The 17,325-nt window shown below is 49.9% G+C and overlaps 1 protein-coding gene across 2 annotated transcripts in view; it reads left to right on the top strand.

Moving 5' to 3' along the window:
• The window catches only part of MYO6 (myosin VI), a 113,492-nt gene that overhangs the window by 24,926 nt on the left and 71,241 nt on the right, over positions 1–17,325 (top strand). For both annotated transcript variants that reach the window (XM_078618337.1, XM_078618336.1), the window contains exon 2: positions 16,075–16,220. In XM_078618337.1, the coding sequence (XP_078474463.1) occupies positions 16,104–16,220 (117 nt within the window). In that variant the 5' untranslated portion in view covers positions 16,075–16,103. The remainder of the gene's footprint in view (positions 1–16,074; positions 16,221–17,325) is intronic.

The following is a 17,325-nucleotide window of genomic DNA, read 5'->3' as shown; positions in this document are numbered from 1 at the left end:
GTCATGGTGGGGGAGATGTTAACTACCTCGCCTGGTATACAGGATGTCGTGGGTTCTATCCCGACCCTGACGCCTTGCTCTATATATGGAGTTTGCATGTCTTTATCTTTTTCTTCCTGTGGTCGTGTGGGTTTTTCTCCGGGTCCTCCGGTTTTTCCCTTCTACATTTAGAATCAACGTCACGCATTTAGAGTATTCGGCTGCTATAAATTTCTTCACGACGATGATGACTATAAGCCACTTCGTTGAGCTATCATTTGTGATGGCCAGTCGCTTCTGAAAAAAGAGCTCCTGTATATATAGCGGCTAAGTGTGACCTTGCCTGGTAAAATAACAATTAGTTTGTGTTTTTTTTTGTTTATGTGCATTCTTTCGAGAGCGATCGAACCCCAGCATCTCGGTTGGGTGCCGGCTCGGATGTTTTCCCGCCCCACCTTCTCCCGCGGGCCCTCTCATTCCCCGCGGGCCCTCTTGGGCCCCGTCGGCCCCCCCCCTGGCCCCCCTTCCACGGGCCAGCAGCCGCTTGCCGCTAAATAATTGATGGCCGCGTTGTGCGGAGAAAACGGGCGGCCACTTGAGCCGCGCGGCACCCGCCATTGTTACCCCGGCGGTGCCACGCTCACCCGAGCCGCGCCCGTCACCGAACGCCCCCAGTGTTGGGTTCGCGGCGGCCAAACCCCCCTTTTGTGTCGTCCGGACGGTTTGGGTTTCGGTTTCGGTCGTGCCTGGGCGGGCGGGCGTGCACTGGTAACCCGGCGCACTGTGTGGGGGGGGTGGGGGGAGATGTTGGTGGCACCGCCGCTGCCGCTATGATCACAAACACCGCCACTACCAATACTGTCACCAATACTACCACCACCACAAACAACCGCCACCACTACAAACACTGCCACCAGAAACACCTCCACCACCAATACTGCCACCGCCAGTACCACCACCACAAATACCACCATTACCAATACTGTCACCAACACTGCTACCAAATACTGCCACGAATACCATGACCACCACAGACATCATCACCACCATCAGTGTCACCACCGCTCCTGCTATCACCACCACTGCCACCACTGCCGCCACCATTACCATCACCACTACCACCACTTGCTGTCAACACTAGCGCCACCACTACCGCGCCTCCCACCACTCCCCGGCCAACGTCACCGCTGTCACCGCAGTGCATGCCGCGGGTCCCCGTGACCGTGGCGTAATGGAGGGGCTCTCTTGCTCGTGCCGCTGCTACGGCGAGGCATCGCGCGCTACTCGGGGGTCTGGCGGTAACCGGCGCACGTGCCTCTATCATGCCACTTCACGTCGCTTCACGCCGCTTGTAAGCTGCTGCTGGGCATAAGCGACCCGGAACCAGAGCTGGCCGCGGTGTAGTTAACGTCACGCTCGCACGACGGGGGATCGCCGGAGAAGTGGGGCACCACGGTGCGCGAGATGTTAACTGCCTCGCCTGGTACGCAGGAGGTCCCAACCTCCACACGGTGGCTATGAGATGTTAACTACCTCGCCTGGTATACAGGAGGTCCCAACCTCCACACGATGGCTATGAGATGTTAACTACCTCGCCTGGTATACAGGAGGTCCCAACCTCCACACGGTGGCTATGAGATGTTAACTGCCTCGCCTGGTATACAGGAGGTGCCAACCTCCACACGGTGGCTATGAGATGTTAACTACCTCGCCTGGTATACAGGAGGTCCCAACCTCCACACGGTGGCTATGAGATGTTAACTGCCTCGCCTGGTATACAGGAGGTCCCAACCTCCACACGATGGCTATGAGATGTTAACTACCTCGCCTGGTATACAGGAGGTCCCAACCTCCACACGGTGGCTATGAGATGTTAACTGCCTCGCCTGGTATACAGGAGGTCCCAACCTCCACACGATGGCTATGAGATGTTAACTACTTCGCCTGGTATACAGGAGGTCCCAACCTCCACACGGTGGCTATGAAATGTTAACTACCTCGCCTGGTATACAGGAGGTCCCAACCTCCACACGATGGCTATGAGATGTTAACTACCTCGCCTGGTATACAGGAGGTCCCAACCTCCACACGGTGGCTATGAAATGTTAACTACCTCGCCTGGTATACAGGAGGTCCCAACCTTCACATGGTGGCTATGAGATGTTCTCACTGCCTTGCCTGGATTGCAGGAGGTAGTGGGTTCAATCCCGACCCTAACACCTGTAAACTTGGAGTTTGCATGTCTCTGTCCCCGTGTTTGTGTGGATTTTTCTCCAGGTCCTTCTGCCTTTCTCTCCACATTTAGAGTCAACATTGTGCGTTTTGAGGATTTGGCTGCTATAAATTGCCACGTGATGATGATAAGCAACTTCGTTGAGCTATCATTTGTGGCCAGGTCGCTTCTGAAAAAGAGCTCCACATCTCAGTGGTCCTTACATGGTAACATCATTTTTTTTTGTCGTTTAGAGAATTGGATGCCCCTATGCCTGTGCACAGGAACGCGTTTCTTCCGGCTGTATCCTGGCCCCATCTCGACGTGGAGCAGATGCACAGGCGATTCGATTGCCGCTGGGTAATTTTGATGAAGCAAGTTTCAAGGGAAGCATTTACGATAAAGGCCAGACTTGGCAAAGTCTCCACCGTATCCGTTGATGTTTGTGTGTACGTATGTTAAACTTCTTTCGCACCGTACGTAGCCAACCGTGCTAATTGGAGGTGCGGCGGGGGGGGATAACAAACTAAACACAAAAAGCAGTTCTAAAGAAATGAGTTTTCAATCTAGATGGTTTAAAAGTGCATAGCTTCAGTGGCTTTCTAATATCGGAAGGAAGAGCGTTCCAGACGGCCACATAAGTGCATCTAAAAGGGTAACTGTGTACGAGTGTGAATATGTGTACGTGCCCGCATTCATAGGTGCTACTCGCTAAACAGCACTTGCCCTAACAGGCTATATGGGGGACCTTTGCTTTCCTGTGTATGTTGAACTTCTTTTGCACCGTACGTAGCCAACCGTGCTAATTGGAGGTGCGGGGGAAGGACAACAAACTAAACACAAAAAGCAGTTGTAAAGAAATGCGTTTTAAATCTAGATTTAAACGTGTGTAGCTCCATCGGTAGGAAGAGCATTTCAGACGGCCGCAGAGGCGCATCTGAAAGCACCGCGCGATGCGGTGACCATCTTCCTTTGATGTTCGCCGAATGCCGCTGGAGTTTGAATGATGCGAGTCGTGCAGCAATGGTGTGATGTTTATCTACTTGAGCTCTCTACAGTAAGTCCGAAGGTCACCTGGTTTGATTCCAGCTCCTGGCACGGCTGTTGAAACAACGGCGCAGGTTTCTTTAAACCCCCCTATGATCTAAATTGTGATGGGCAGGTCGCGCGTGATGGGACTGAGTGGGGGTAACTCGCATCTCTTCCAATACGTCCGGTCAGCGTGGAAGGGATTACCGGTAGGTGAAAATGCACTATTTGAGAGGGGGCTGTAGTGGAAGGTCCGGCAGCAGTGACGTTCGCGTGCGATTGCAGGGCTGCGCGTAGAGCCTATTTTACGTTTTTACTTAAGAGTAAAAAAAAAAGTAAGTCACTCACTGGGTAGTCCGTCAAGTTGGGGAAGCATCGGCCAAAATGTCAACGTCATCCGACAAATATACGCGTGGTTTAACTTTGGGAGGGAATTACTTATGGTTTTAGAAAATGTGGTTTCATCGTGGAATGTGTCTGGGTTTACCGGTACAGTGCATACGGAAGTGAATGCTCCAATGCCATCCCAGCATGGAATAAACAGTCCGTTCTAAACTGAACAGGTAAGGCAAAAAAAAAATAAAGATCCCCCGTATAGCTTTAACAGACCCGGTTCAATCACAGCTCAGTCTATGGGAGTCTGTGGGTCTCTGTGAAAGTTTATGGATCACTAATGAGACCCATCAACTCACCGCACTCGGGAACCTGGTTCAATCACAGCTCAGTCTATGGGAGTCTGTGGGTCTCTGTGCGAGTCTATGGATCACTAATGAGACCCATCAACTCCCCTCACTCGGGGACCTGGTTCAATCACAGCTCAGTCTATGGGAGTCTGTGGGTCTCTGTGCAAGTCTATGGATCACTAATGAGACCCATCAACTCACCACACTCGGGAACCTGGTTCAATCACAGCGCAGTCTATGGGAGTCTATGGGTCTCTGTGCGAGTCTATGGATCACTAATGAGACCCATCAACTCACCGCACTCGGGAACTTGGTACAGTCACAGCTCAGTCTATGGGAGTCTGTGGGTCTCTGTGCGAGTCTATGGATCACTAATGAGACCTATCAACTCCCCTCACTCGGGAACCTGGTTCAATCACAGCGCAGTCTATGGGAGTCTATGAGTCTCTGTGAAGCCAACAGCTATATTAGCTTCTTTTTCAGAAGCGACCTGGCCACAAATGATAGCTCAACGAAGTGGCTTATCACATGGGAATTTATAGCAGCAAATTCACCAGGCGGGTTGGAAAGTTACAACAACAGACACAATGCAAAAACACGGCAGGAGTGCAAAGTTTCGATTTAAAGCTTTCGTGACTGCAGGGATTCATCTTCTTGGTTCTTTCGGTAAAGTCACTCGACAGACGTGCTCTCCACCTCAGGACGGCTGCTTGCGTTGTGGCCAAAACGTCGTGAGAATTGTATTTTATTATGTTTTATTTTTATTATTTCATTATTTCCATTCTACGTGACTTTACCGAAAGAACCAAGAAGAGGAGTGCAAAGTTTAGGAATGGTAATCAATTCGCACAAACATATGTAGATACAAATTAATTGCGGGAGCAGCTCTGAGTCCGCGTCTGGACGGTGACTCCAGCTGGTGGCTCTGGCCGGTGGCTCCGGCTGGTGGCTCCGGTGGTGGCTCCGGAGCACAGCGAGCGGTGAGCCGCCCGTGGCCTGGCAGGGCGCTCGCGGTCGTCGTGACTTTGCGGCGCCTTCCACGGTACATTGTTGTGTGTCGCTAATTTCATCATGGGAGACATTTTTTTGCCAGTAATCAAAAGTATGAAAAATAAGAATAGGTTTTACACTTTCTGGCAGTGTTAAGATCTTGATTTGAAGCTTTCGTGACTGCAAGAATCCACACTCTTTGGTCCTTTCGGTAAAGTCACGTAGGTAGGAAAAATAATAGATCACGACGTTTCGATCGCAACAACAAGCGACCGTCTTCAGGTAGCTCCTCCCAGTGGTTTCCTAATATCGGAAGCAAGAGCTCTGACCCCCTCGACCGACCCCGACCAGCTCTTCACCATCTTGACTGACAGACGAATCTCGGGCCCCAGCACGCATCCGGGGGGTGCTGCGTGAACTCAGTAGGCGCCGGATTAACGCCGCTTTGCCGACACCGATCTCGGTCATCTGCAACCCCCCCTCCCTTGTCCCCACGCCTGCGTCGTTGTCGCCGAGAGCCGGGACTATGGCGGCTATCGCAACGACCGCACGACGTTTTAAACGTTCGAAATTGCTCCTCTGCCCGCGAGTGCGTGATTATGCAGGCTGGCGGTGCGCGCTGTTAACGGTGGAGATAGCGGAGGCGTGCCCCGGTAGCGCAGGCTTGTTCTTTGGCTGCCGAAAACAAAATTGCGTTTAATTTGAAGGCGGTCGTGGCGTGTACCGGCGGCGTTTAATACAAGTGGCTTTCAGGGGAAGGAAGGGCAAGAAAAAAAGTTAATTCCTGAATCTTATCTCTACGGAGCTTTGAATATTAGAAGTGATTAATTTGTCCCCAGGCGTTTTCCAGGTCTGCTGGTAGATTGGAGTAGGTACGCGACAGGGCATCCTGGATGTGGTGTGCTGGGTGCTGAAATATTTTGACATGGGCAGACCCGGCTAAACACATACCCGGAGTGCTATCCCTCTTACACACAGCGCAAGTGCTGGATTGTCTCTGGGTTCTCCCGTTTTCTTCCCACAACTCCCAATGAATGTCATTTGGCCAGCCAAACATTCCGATGCAGAACCCTGTTGAGACTCGAAGCGACTTTCCCGGCCGCGATTAGAAAAACGGGGGATAATCCTGTGCCGGTTTAGAATTGCGTGTGCTGTCCGTAAACCTACCGATTCACACCCACACAACCACACACACCCGCAGACACACACACTCCTGTGCTGCATGCATCACGAGCCAGGAGCTGCATAGGGAAAGCTGCCAATGGTTGGTCCCCTAGTCGAACAAAAACTGCGCTAAGCGAGACATCCGCTCCGTCTTACAGGGGGGGGGCGGGGGCGGGGTGTAATTTGGAAGCTGCCTCTTTTTGGTTTTCTTTTATTGAGCTCCGGAAATTGTCTGCGACCGACGACTCGATGCATCTTTGTATCGTCGCAACCCGCGTGAGCGCATCGTCAACCGGTGGGGTGGACGTGCGAGAACATGCCCATCTTTCGATTTAAAGCTTTCGTGACTGCAGGGATTCATCTTCTTGGTTCTTTCGGTAAAGTCACGTAGAAGGGAAATAATAAAATAATAAAAATAAAACATAATAAAATAATTCTCACGACGTTTCGGCCACAACGCAAGCAGCCGTCTTCAGGTGAAGAACAGGTCTGTCGGGGAGACAGCGTCTGAATGTCGTGAGAATTATTTTATTGTGTTTGATTTTTTATTAATTTATTATTTCATTTCCCTTCTACGTGACTTTACCGAAAGAACCGGGAAGATGAACACGCCCATCGTGAATGTCATTGGCCAATGACGTCCGTGAGAGTTGTGGGGAAGATAACGGGAGAACCCGGAGACAACCCAGCGCTGCGCTTTGCACGAGGGGGGCATGGCACTCCGCGCTTGTGTTCAGCCGGGTGGTCTCTGCCTCGTGTCAAAATATTTCACTCGTTTATTTCCCTCTGCGTCATCGCTAGCAGTGTTGGACCGTGTAATTTTGGCCGGGTTTACGGAGATTAGCGCGTCTGGCCAAAACTTTCCCTGGCTTGTCGTTTATTTTTTTCCTAATTTTATGGTTCGCGTGCGTGCCAAGGTCACCTCTGTACAGCGGTGTTCAAAGTCCGTGACGCCGTTGCAGGCAGGGAACAATCTGTAAGGTCTCAAAAAAAAACAATCACTTCAGATAAAAAACTAATTTCGGAAGGTGGAGCAGTGGCACCTACGGTTTGCGCACACCACGCTCGGCTGCCCAAGTTGGATTCCCCAACCAAGGTTTGCATCATTGGGCCCGGCACTAACCAGCGTGGTTGAACAATCCCCCGTGTGACCGAGGCTGACTTGCAGAAGCGGATTGACAAAGAGCTGAAAATTTTTTGTTATTATGATGATGATGAACGCTTTTCAACGAGGATTGAAAGCGTTGACACATTAGCTCTATCTGTGTGTATCATTGGGTCACGATGACTCGCATGAAGGTGATTCAACGTGAACGGAGCATCACTTTAAAGTTGTGTTGGTATCAGAGAATTAATCCAAAAAAAAACTGTGCAAATCAATCAAAGGATTACCCAAAATGTGGCTATTAAAAACCAGCGATATTATAGGTGAGCCTTTTTGGCCAAGGCGATGACATCACACGCCATGCAATCGCTCTCATGATGCCATCGTGCGTGACATCATCGCGCCCCGTGACCGATTCAGATATCGCTCGCCACTGATGTTTGCCCGGCTGGGAAATCGGAACTCGCGTCGCCAGGCTGATGGTGCTGATCGCACGGACAATTGCACTGATAGTGCTGCTGCTCCCTGAATAGATAACTAAACTGTTTTATTGTACCAGGTAAGGCCCACTGAGTTATATAGCTCTTTTTCAGAAGTGTCCTGGCTATTACAAATGATGGCTCAACGAAGTGGCTTATCACGTTGAAATCTATAATAGCTAAATACCCTAAATGCGTGACGTTGATTGTAAGTGTAGTGGGGGGGGGGAAACCAGAGGACCCGGAGAAAAATCCACACGACCACGGGGAGAGAAACATGCAAATGATAATAGCTCAACGAAGTGGCTTATCGTGTACGGCGATGGTCGTGGCGGCGTTTACCACTGTCAGGTCATTACCTCCCCTCCCCCGTGTGTTTCCTGATGCTTTAACGCACGTGATGGCGTGGGTACGAAGCAAAGTGGAAGGGGGTGGTGGGAGGAGGTGTAATTGCGTAATTTGTGGCAATTTATGCCCCGAGATTGGTCGTGTTTACGCGAAACTGCACTCGTCAATGATCATTACGCACCGTCAGTTTAACGCGTAGGCTTTTGCGACCAACGTTATCCGTAATAGAGGTTTTGTTTACGTGACAAACCTTACTTATTAGCTGTGTCGGGTGGTGGCGGGTAACGACACATTTATACTTATGCGATCTAACCAAAAAACCTCATGGATTATTCACCGTGGCTTCATAACGTAAACACTCCCGCTAAACGCTCACCACCACCGCTGGATGAAGGCTGCTCGCTCGTATGAGTGTGTGTATGTTGAACTTCGCACCGTGCGTAGCCAGCCGTGCTAATCGGAGGTACGGGGGAAGGACAACAAACTAAACACAAAAAGCAGTTTTTATTTCAATTCAGAGAACGACTCCGAGGAGCGAGGAAAATCCACAGACGAGTGGAAATGCAGCCAGCGCCAAATTCTCTTCCCCACCCCTCTAGGGCGCCACGGTGGCTATGAGATGTTAACTCCCTCGCCTGGTACACAGGAGGTCGTGGGTTCAATCCAGACCCTGACGCCTGCTGCTGTATATTTGGAGTTTGCGTGTCTCTCTCTCTCATCATCACGGTGGCTAGGAGATGTTAACTACCTCGCCAGGTATACAGGAGGACGTGGGTTCGATCCCGACCCTGACGCCTGCTGCTGTATATTTGGAGTTTGCGTGTCTCTCTCTCATCATCATCATCACGGTTGCTAGGAGATGTTAACTCCCTCGCCTGGTCTACAGGAGGTCGTGGGTTCAATCCCGACCCTGACGCCTGCTGCTGTATATTTGGAGTTTGCGTGTCTCTCTCTCTCATCATCATCACGGTTGCTAGGAGATGTTAACTCCCTCGCCTGGTCTACAGGAGGTCGTGGGTTCAATCCCGACCCTGACGCCTGCTGCTGTATATTTGGAGTTTGCGTGTCTCTCTCTCTCATCATCATCACGGTTGCTAGGAGATGTTAACTCCCTCGCCTGGTCTACAGGAGGGCATGGGTTCAATCCCGACCTTGACACCTGCTGTATATTTGGAGTTTGCGTGCCTCTCTTTCCATGGTCGTGTGGATTTTTCTCCGGATCATCCGGTTTTCCCTCCACATTAGAATCAACATCGCGCTTTTAAAGTATTTGGCCACTTGACATTTTCACATGATGATGATTTGCCACTATTGTTGAGCTATGGTTTGTGATCGCCAGGTCGCTTCTGAAAAAAAGCTACATAGTTGAGTGGGCCCCTCCCTGGCGAAATAAAAAATAGTTTAGTAGTTAGTTTAACACGTAGGTTTTCACAACCAATATTGTCCATAATAGAGGTGTTTTGATTAGATCTTGTAGATGTATATGGGAAATACGGTAAATGTTGTGGGTTTACTCTCCAACGAACAAGTGTGCTGAACTAAATTTCGATTTAAAGCTTTCGTGACTGCAGGGATTCATCTTCTTGGTTCTTTCGGTAAAGTCACGTAGAAGGGAAATAATAAATAATAAAAATTAAACATCATAAAATACAATTTTCACGACGTTTCGGCCACAACGCAAGCAGCCGTCCTCAGGTGAATAACAGGTCTGTCGGAAAGACAAGAAGATGTGCTGAACTAGTAATGAATTGCCATGTTTTTGTTTATGACACCTTTCTAATTGATTGTGACGGGTGGTGGTGGGTTTAATGACACATTTACACGATCTAACCCATCGCTACATCTTTTGAAAACCATCGCGTGACCTCGATGGGCCCCTCCACCACTAGCCCAAGTTGCTGCGAATGACACCGAACCTGTTTGTCCCCTGCGCCGACTCCCTTCCCTCCCCGCGCGTTCACACGCCGGCTGCTGCACCTGTATAGGCGTGTGGCTGCACCTGTGTCGTCGGGGTGTGGCCGGAACCCGTGTTGTCGTGGGCGAGAGACACTGGCCGTATTTATAGAAGCTACAGTGGGGTGTGGGAGCGTGCACGCGTGCGTATGTGTGTGTGTGAGGGAGCGGTAGTGTAGCAGTTATCGTGCTGCATTACGAACTTGCATCCCGAGTTCGATTCCCGTTCACGGCCAACACCAGTGACGATTATCTGAACCGGTCCTGGGCATCCCCTAGGTCAACTCAGCCTCCAAATCAGAACTTTGGTGCAGTGTGTAAACATCGCCACTAGGGAGACAAAGGCGGTCGGGCGTGGTGCTTGCCACCGCCTCGTGTGCCGTTATGGCCTTCGCAAGTGCTCGCTAACAGCACTTGCCCCAACAGTCTGTAAAGGCTATACGGGGGATCTTTGACTTTTTATTGCCTCGCTTTGGCGAATCTGCCCCATCTCTGTGTGTGTGTGTGTCCCAGGTTGTGAGGGTCCTCCTCGGTTTAAGGCCAGGGGCGGTTCAAAGCCAGCCCTGTGTCGTCAGTCGTCATCATCATCATCAAAGTGACCAGGGGGACGGCCGCGTGCGGGTGGCTCTTTATTAAGGGACTCCGGTGCTGCTCTTGAAATAAAAAAAATGCTCTTCTTCTTTTGGTTTTCCGACCCCTGATCGTGGACGTGCAGTTAACCATGGGAATTCAGTTCACCATGGGAGTCCAATTCACCATGGAAGTCCAGTTTACCATGGGAGTCCAGTTTACCATGGAAATTCAGTTTTCCTTGGAAGTTCAGTTTACCATGGGAGTTCAGTTTACTATGGAAATTCAGTTTACCATTGAAGTTCAGTTTACCATGGGAGTCCAGTTTACCATGGAAATTCAGTTTACCATGGAAGTTCATTTTACCATTGGAGTTCAGTTTACCATGGGAATGTAGTTTACCATGGGAGTCCAGTTTACCATGGGAGTCCAGTTTACCATGGAAATTCAGTTTACCGTGGAAGTTCAGTTTACCATGGGAGTTCAGTTTACCTTAGGAGTCCAGTTTACCATGGAAGTCCAGTTTACCATGGGCAGGGGTCGTGCAACCTGCGGCTACTGGAGCCGCACACGACTCTTTAAGGGACTGCTTTGTGATGCTGTTTGTCAAGAACCACTGTGTCTCGTATACACCGCAGTGCATTATTCTTTGGTTCTTTCGGTAAAGTCACGTATAAAGATAAAATAATAAATTAAATAATAGCATAATACGACGTATTGGCATTGGCGGCTCTTGAAATATCGAGTGGTGTTTTTGTTACCGGATTTGAAAAAAAATGCCCCTCCTCGTTGTTGTTATGGTTGCCGACCCCTGATCGTAACCATCGTAATAACCACCACCAGCACAGCCACCACCATAATTTTAACGGTCTCAGTTCATTATCAACGTCATCGTCGTGGGAACGATGACCGTGGTCGTCATCGTTATCATTTCCATCAGCCGTGATCTATTCACTATTTGGAGTTCGTGCGCCTCTCTTTCTCCCCGTGGTCGTGTAGATTTTCCTCTGGGTGGTCCGGTTTTTCCCTCTCCACATTTAGATTCAACATCACGCGTTTAGAGTGTTTGGCTGCCATAACATTTCCACGTAATGGGCTATAATTTGTGATGGCCTGGTCGCTTCTGAAAAATATCTATACAGCTCAGTGGGCCTTAACAGATATGACTGTAAATAGTTTAATGGTTTTTATATTTTATAGTTTACTTCGCCGTCGGTCTCGACCTTCGTTCATTATTACTTCTATCGACGTGTCCTACCCCCAGGTCCGCGCTTACCCTTTCCCATTCCGATGACGTATGTGTACATGTACATCATCGGAACGTAACGGGAACAAAAACTAAAATAAAATGACCTTATCGGTACACCGAGGCTCCCAGAAGCCCATGCGGGAGAGCTTGCGGCACAGTTTGGCGCCGGCTATCGTAGAGTAGCGGCGGTCGTGCCGCTGTGGTTCTCCGCGGTGAGCAACGACTTCTTTAAAAACAACGGCGCTGCTGCTACGGCGACGGGGACACGCACCACCCTGCAACTTGCAGATGTCTCGGAAACGGCAAAGGGGTTAAATGCCATTGCACATTCCCGCGGCACCACACTACACTTCAGTGGCTCCTAAATGGCCTAGAAGCGGCACTCAATTCGATTAAAGCCCCCTAACGCCTTTTGTCTCTAACCCACCGGACGGTCGGCCACTCGTTCCGTGAAGAGGTGACCCACTCGACACGTATTCATCTTGCACCCCCCCCTCCCCCCGCTGTCCAGACATTGTCACCGCGATCGTTTGTGCAGAGCGTTTGTAAGTGTTCTCCGATAAGGTCGGGTGCATTCTTGTGTTCGCCGGCGACGTGTTTCACATCAATACGATGGCAGTAATGTGACAGCGGCGACGACGATGATGATGATGACAACAACGATGATGACGACGATGACAACGACAAATGATGACGACGGCGATGACAACGGCGATGACGACAACGAGTCATGTTTGAGGCATCAATGGGGGCCAAGGAGGGAGGGACGGGGGGTCTAGTGTGGTCGGCCACAGATGCACGCGCGTAAAAAAATAGACCGCAAACATGCCAGGGACGTCGAGTTTATTGAAACACGTGGCGTAGTCAGGTGGTTAAAAATATAAAACGTTGTACTTTGCGTTGTGTCTAGCGCTGGTGTCAATTCCCACACGTGCCCTCTTGTGTGTTGTACCTTGAATAGTTTGTTCGATAAAATGATGGACCGCAGCGCGCCCGCCGCCAAACACACGCCGCGAGATTTGATTTGCGGTTCAACAGAAACCGGACGCCGCGCGTGAAGCTGTTGGGCTCGTCTGCCTCTGTTCTTTCGGCTGAGAGTCTCACCGGCAGCAGTTCGCTGCTTACTGCCAGGAGGGAACCGGGGATCGGAGACATCCCCGGGTGTGAATTGGGGCGGCCGCCCCGGGCCCCGCGCTTTGGGGGGTTACCCTCCCCCCCGCGCTTTGACGTCACGGTGTCAGATGTAATACTTCCGGTTTAGTTTGAAGGTGTCGGGTGTGGCATGCCCTGGGTCCCGCACCCCCCTATGGACGGGCCCTGCCTGGGATAAACCCTGAATGTGTGGCGTGGCGATCACTCGCTCGCTTGCAGCCAAAGTCCCCCCTCTAGAAGAGGTGGCGAGATGTTAACTGCTTCGCCTGGTATGTAGGAGGTTGTGGGTTAGATACTGACCCTGATGCCTGTTGTATATTTGGAGTTTGCATCTGTCTCTCTCCCCGTGGTCGCATTGATTTTTCTCCGGGTCATCCGGTTTTTCCCCTCCCCATTTTAGAATCAAAGTCACGTGTTTAGAGTATTTTGCTGCGATACATTTTCACCGAATAAGCCACTTAATTGGGCTATAATTTGTGGCTAAATCGCTTATTAAAAAGAGCTAAATTGCTCAGTGGGCTTTACCTGGTAAAATAAAAATAGTTTTTATAGTTTACTTGGTGGTGAGATGTTAACTGTCTCACTTGGTATACAGGAGATCGTAGGTTCCATCCCGACCCCCAACGCCTGTTGTATATTTGGAGTTTGCATTGTCTCTCTCTTGCCCCCCGTGGTGGTGTGGATTTTTCTCCAGATCCTCGGGTTTTTCCAGACTTGATTCCTTACAAAAGGTGTCGTTGGTTTTTGGACATCTTAACAACTCCTGTTTTATTGCCAGGAAGGGGACAAAAACTATTATTACTTTTTCATCTATTATTATCATTTATTAAATCGGACTTTTGAGCAGACTCGCAAATTGATTATTCGGGACGACACAGAGCGGCAACATCACCCCTGTCACTGCAACAAAAAAACTTGTTGGTTCTTTCGGTAAAGTCACGTAGAAGGGAAATAATAAAATAAAAAATATATAAAACAATACAAATTCTCACGACGTTTCGACTGCAACAAATGCAATGATCATCAGGTGTGAAATCCACAGTGAAATCTACGGCAAGAACATTTTCTTGCCGTGGATTTCACACCGGATGATGATTGTTTGTGTTGCAGTCGAAACGTTGTGAGAATTTGTATTGTTTAATATTTTTTTTATTTTATTATTTCCCTTCTACATGACTTTACCGAAAGAACCACTAATATGAATCCCTGCAGTCACGAAAGCTTTAAATCCAAACGAGTTTAAAGATAATAATAATAATAATAATTTTATCATCATTGATATCACTTCAGGAATAGTCGTGAACGACGTCAATTTCCCCACGGGTCGTTCTCTTGACACAAGGCTGCGGGAAGTTCCAAACTGAAGGGTGGTGGGGGCCCACACTCCGTCGATGTGACGTCGGCAACGCAACGGGGAATCTTTTGGCGGCGAGAGGGAGGGGAAAAAAAAGGTGGGGGGGGGAGGCCTTCGATGCAAAAACCCATTTTTTTGAGAGGCCAAATGGGAGACGTGGCTCTGAAACGTCGGTGGCTCGGACCGAGATGAGCCTGGCCGGCAGGATACATTGTGGGGTTGGACCAGGATCACCGCCGGTGGGTGAAGGCCATAGGCCGAGTGGCAGTCAAAAGAAAGGGGAGCTGCAGTCGATGGTCGATAACACTGGTCAACACACTTTTTCTGGCATAAGGTATTCCAACGGTTTTAAGGTAATTTTGGGGCGCTGATTCCAATATTTGAGATATCAAATATTGCATTTTCAATTAACTGCAGAAGAAAAATATTAAATAAATGTGGATATCTACATAAAATTATATTATAAACGCACTATCCTAAAAATACAGCACCGTATTTTAACAATAAAGCAGTCACTGACTCGCAACAACTTGCAATCATGACAGAGGTAATTTCGGGTAAAATCAATGAAAATGGGGTATGCCGATAGCATAAAAATGAGATGTGATAGAGCAAATCTGAGATCAGATTTGGAATCGGCACCCTGAAATTAGTTTAAAACAGCTGCAAAAGTCCAGGCCAGAAAAAAATGTTTTTTTGTTGTTGTTGTTGACCAGTGTTATCCGACGGCTTCGAAGGGGCGGGGGGGGGGGGGGCGCCGGATAAAAAAACTAACGCCGGATAATCACTGCTCATCATTATTTAAAATAGCTAAATAGCTTATTCTTGTAAATTCTTGCATGACATTAGGTTTTTAGGTGTTGTTATGTTTTTTTATAGTTTTAAATGTGTGTTGCTATGTGAAATTGACATAAACAAACATATAAATAGACAAAGACAAATACGCTACTTAAAAGAGTTACTGCATTTACCGTGCCATACTTACCACTCCAATCTCGAAGCCTCTGCATGGGGTGATGTATATACAGTATTTTCATTCAGTTGTATGTAGTGTATAATGTACTGTATACAATATTTCACACTGAAATCAAGCATCGCTGTCACGCACATGGTGCCTATCACCGGACTGGTTAAAGCCTTTGGAGTGGTTTTGCCGGTTTCACCGGATCTACCCGGATAACGTTGGAAGCTGGATAATCGCGTGCCGGATAATCGATGATCAACTGCATGAATGTGGCTGTGTGTTGAACTTCTTTAGCAACGTACGTAGCCAACCGCGTTGATCAGAAGTGTGTGGGGGGGGAAGGACAACAAACTGAACACAACGACGAACGGTTCTACAGAAATGAGTTTGTCAATCTAGTTCTTGATTTATAAGTTCACAGCTAACAGTGGCTTCCTATTATCGGAAGGAACAGTGTTCCAGACAGCCGCAGAAGCAGCGCATCTGATGTGGTGACCGCCTCTGTTCGATTTTCCCCAAAAGCCGCTGCGAGCTTGACCGCAGTTTGCCCGAGTCGTTGCAGCAATGGGGTTACGTTAATCTACTTGAGCGCACGAAGTCCAGAGGTCACCGCTTTGATTCCAGCTCCCGGCGCTGCAGTTGAAACAAAATGCACAGGTTTCTTAACCCACCCCCCCCACGCCCATAGATCCTAATGGCTTCCTATCCCAGAGGACGACTTCTGATTAGGCGATGAGATCGGTTCACGAGCAGGAGCGTGAGCGAGGGGATGGCGACGGCGTGGGAAGACCGTGACGACTCTGCTGCTTTGCCCCTCCCCCCCACCCTCTTCTCGTTCCGTAGGCACCGAGCGCGGCGGCCGGCGGCCCGCGATGGACGATGGGAAGCCCGTGTGGGCGCCGCACGCCAGCGATGGCTTCCAGCTGGGAACCATCGTGGACATGGGCACCGACTCCCTCACCATCCAGCCGCTCACCGGCAAGGGGCAGGTGAGAGATGCACACCCCCGCAACAGATACACACACATGCGGGACGTTGACAGTCTCAACAACAACAACAACCGTAATTCGCCACTAAGTGGCATTGACGTCACCACGACGTTTGTGCCAGGCTATGAGCACGTTGAGGCCACGTGAAGTGTCGAACGCCCGCTGGCAGGAGGTCACGGGGCAGACCCAGGTGCCATGGGTCGACTGACTGAGATGACTGGCTGATGCACCACGTGTGCCCCCTACTGTGCCAACTTGCTGTGCTTTAGCCACGCTGCGCTCCGCTCGTTGTTGTGAGCGTCCTCCTCTGCCCTCCGTTGTTGTTGGAGGGCGACTGCCGCCAACTGCCCAGTAGCGTCCTTCACGAGCCTCCTCCATAGAGGCTGATCTTGACACCGCTGGTACCAGTCATCGGCAAGTCCACTCAGCTCCACATCCTCCTGTACCACATCACTCCATCTCTTCTCTAGCCCATGCCGCGCCCATTTAGCCCCCTCCATCTGGCCAAACAAAAGCTGTTTAGGCATGCGGTGGCTGGGCATGCGGGCTACATGACCCAGCCAACGCAGCCTTGCCTGCCGGAGGAGCTCACAAATTGGACTTTGTCCAGATCTTTCATGGATTTGTGACCTCCTCACACAATCCAGCCTGGTTAAACCCAGGATGGATCGTAGGCAGGACAGCCTAAACGTTTCTCGCATCCGCTGATCCGTCACTATGTAGTCCAGCAGATGTTCTTGCTTATACCCGGCATGCATCCATGATGTTGTGTGGATGCACTGATGTCGGAACAGCGTGTTGGAAATTAGAAGCCTATGGGCTGCACAAAAATCTAGCAGCCTCCTGCTGTTGTTATTGAGCTGATCTGGCCCATGCCTTCCAATTACCCTAGACCAGGTGCCAGAATCATGACCAACTCGGGAATTGAAGTCACCCAACAAGATGACCCTATCCCGAGGGTCCACTTTAGCCAGCACCTGTGACAGGAGGTTATAGAAGGCATCTGCCTCATCGGCCTTGCCTGCATCCCTCCACGGATGTTCGTCTTCGGTGGGGGCATAAGTAACCACGACCACCACTCCTCGCCTCGGGTTGATGGGAAGGC

Source organism: Lampetra planeri, chromosome 57 (assembly GCF_965212315.1).
Source record: "Lampetra planeri chromosome 57, kcLamPlan1.2.h2, whole genome shotgun sequence".
Taxonomy (NCBI): domain Eukaryota; kingdom Metazoa; phylum Chordata; class Hyperoartia; order Petromyzontiformes; family Petromyzontidae; genus Lampetra; species Lampetra planeri.
The sequence above is the reverse complement of the archived record's forward strand: the minus strand, read 5'-3'. Positions and strand labels throughout refer to the sequence as shown.